This window comes from Atta colombica, unplaced genomic scaffold, assembly GCF_001594045.1.
Source record: "Atta colombica isolate Treedump-2 unplaced genomic scaffold, Acol1.0 scaffold221, whole genome shotgun sequence".
NCBI classification, from domain to species: Eukaryota; Metazoa; Arthropoda; class Insecta; order Hymenoptera; family Formicidae; genus Atta; species Atta colombica.
In genome coordinates, this window is record NW_017259318.1 from 127,281 (window position 1) to 128,924 (window position 1,644).

The window sequence follows — 1,644 nt, forward strand, 5'->3', positions numbered from 1 at the left end:
TTCACAATAAATGCATTAAAGTTAATATTTTCTGAATATTGTTACTTCAGGCGCAAAATCGGGCGCACGCGCGTGCGCGTGCTATCAAACACCATTGAAGATGCATGATCGGGCTATGAAAAATATCTACTTTAGAAGATATCAGGTACAATTAAATCATCATCTCCGTAGTCCTCATTGTACTCTTCAGCTCCGGGAGGTACGAAAATTCCACCGAGTACACCCGAGAGATTTTCACCTAACCCCATCGCCGAAGCTACTCCAAAGACCAATCTCATTACCAGTAGTCGCATAAAATTTACCACGTTGGTTTCTTTGCTTTGCAATGACAGTTGCGTCGTTTTCTTTGATCTGCTATCTGCATATCGAATCTGTGAATTACAAAATAATTTTCGAAAATCGTCAAAGTTATTGTCAAAGAGCAATTAGAAGCTTTGAAAAAAAGAAAGAAAGAAATTTACTCGAAAATAGGCTGATTTTATTTAAGTAAACGATTACCTGAGGTATTTTTATACCTTATATGTAAAAATACATCCCATATATAATAATTATTATTATTAACAACATATTGCATATTGATTGTTTTTAAATTTATTTTGAGAATATTATAGATATAGATTTAATCACAATTTTGGAAAAAAATATAAGTAGAAATCAAACCAATATTAAATGAAATAAATATGTTAAGTAGTTGATAGTATTTCTTAAAAATAGAACTTTTAATTAATATAACATTTCTTAATTTATTGCGGGTTTTCGATAGAATTTAATATTTAAAGAATGAATTTGACAAAAATAGTTATTAAAAAAGAAAGGAAATATATTAAATAACATTCATATTAAATAACAATATTTTACAATTTACTTTTTCTCCATTGGGATATAAAAAGTGCAGACTATTCTCAAATTACATAAGTAAATCCATTACGCGCGCGAAATTTATATCAACTGATCAAACCTACTTATGAGATACATTACATATCGATTGTAAACATTGTATAATGATAATAGAATAGTAATTTAAATACATTATTAAATGCTATTAATGTGATATCCAATAGAAAATAATTTGAAGATGAATCGAATTTGAAAAAAGAAAAACAAAAAAATTTGCAAAAATTTGTACTCACGCTCGTGCAGATGAGCAAAATTCCTAATAAAACTATTCGAGCTCTCATACTACGCTTCTTGGTACGCGCGGTAATAACTTCCGGGATAAATAATAAGGGAGCCGGTCAGTCCTGTAACAGTTCGTTGGCGATCGACGTTTATTCGAAAAAACGACGTCGCGATATTTACATACGAGCGAGGCATTCGCGCGAGAAACGACGACCTATCACGCTGCGTTTGCCGAACAGAACTGAGGAAAATCGAACAAGCGCCAATCTCTGCGAGTCGGCCTTTTTCTACTACGCGTTGTGTCTCGAGAAGAGAAGCGTGGCATAGCTATAGTTGAAACACAATTATTCGCTCCTCCAGCCAACCAAGCGACGCGTCGTCGATATATACACCGACTATAAGATCGCAGAACCTAAGTTATTCTACGATAACGGTACATTACGAAAAAAGGCATCCAGGCCAGTCTCGGACAGCTTCGCACGTCGCACGCCATAAGGTCGGATGCCAGTCATTGGACGCTTCAAC

General features: G+C 34.3%; 1 protein-coding gene across 1 annotated transcript; it reads right to left on the reverse strand.

Annotated features, from left to right (window-relative positions):
- Window positions 1-115: 115 nt before the first annotated feature.
- Window positions 116-1,350, reverse strand: LOC108687944. Its single transcript, XM_018193989.1, has 2 exons — window positions 1,131-1,350; window positions 116-371 (listed from the first exon to the last, which is right to left on the reverse strand). Exons 1-2 carry the CDS (start codon window positions 1,176-1,178, stop codon window positions 132-134), a joined length of 288 nt encoding a protein of 95 aa, XP_018049478.1. The 5' UTR covers window positions 1,179-1,350; the 3' UTR covers window positions 116-131.
- Window positions 1,351-1,644: the final 294 nt, after the last annotated feature.

Excerpts from the sequence above, each read along its gene's own strand:
- LOC108687944 (XM_018193989.1), bottom strand. The coding sequence starts at position 1,178 with ATGAGAGCTCGAATAGTTTTATTAGGAATTTTGCTCATCTGCACGAGC. Across the intron at positions 372-1,130 it reads TTTTGCTCATCTGCACGAGC|ATTCGATATGCAGATAGCAG; the intron begins GTGAGTACAAAT and ends TGTAATTCACAG.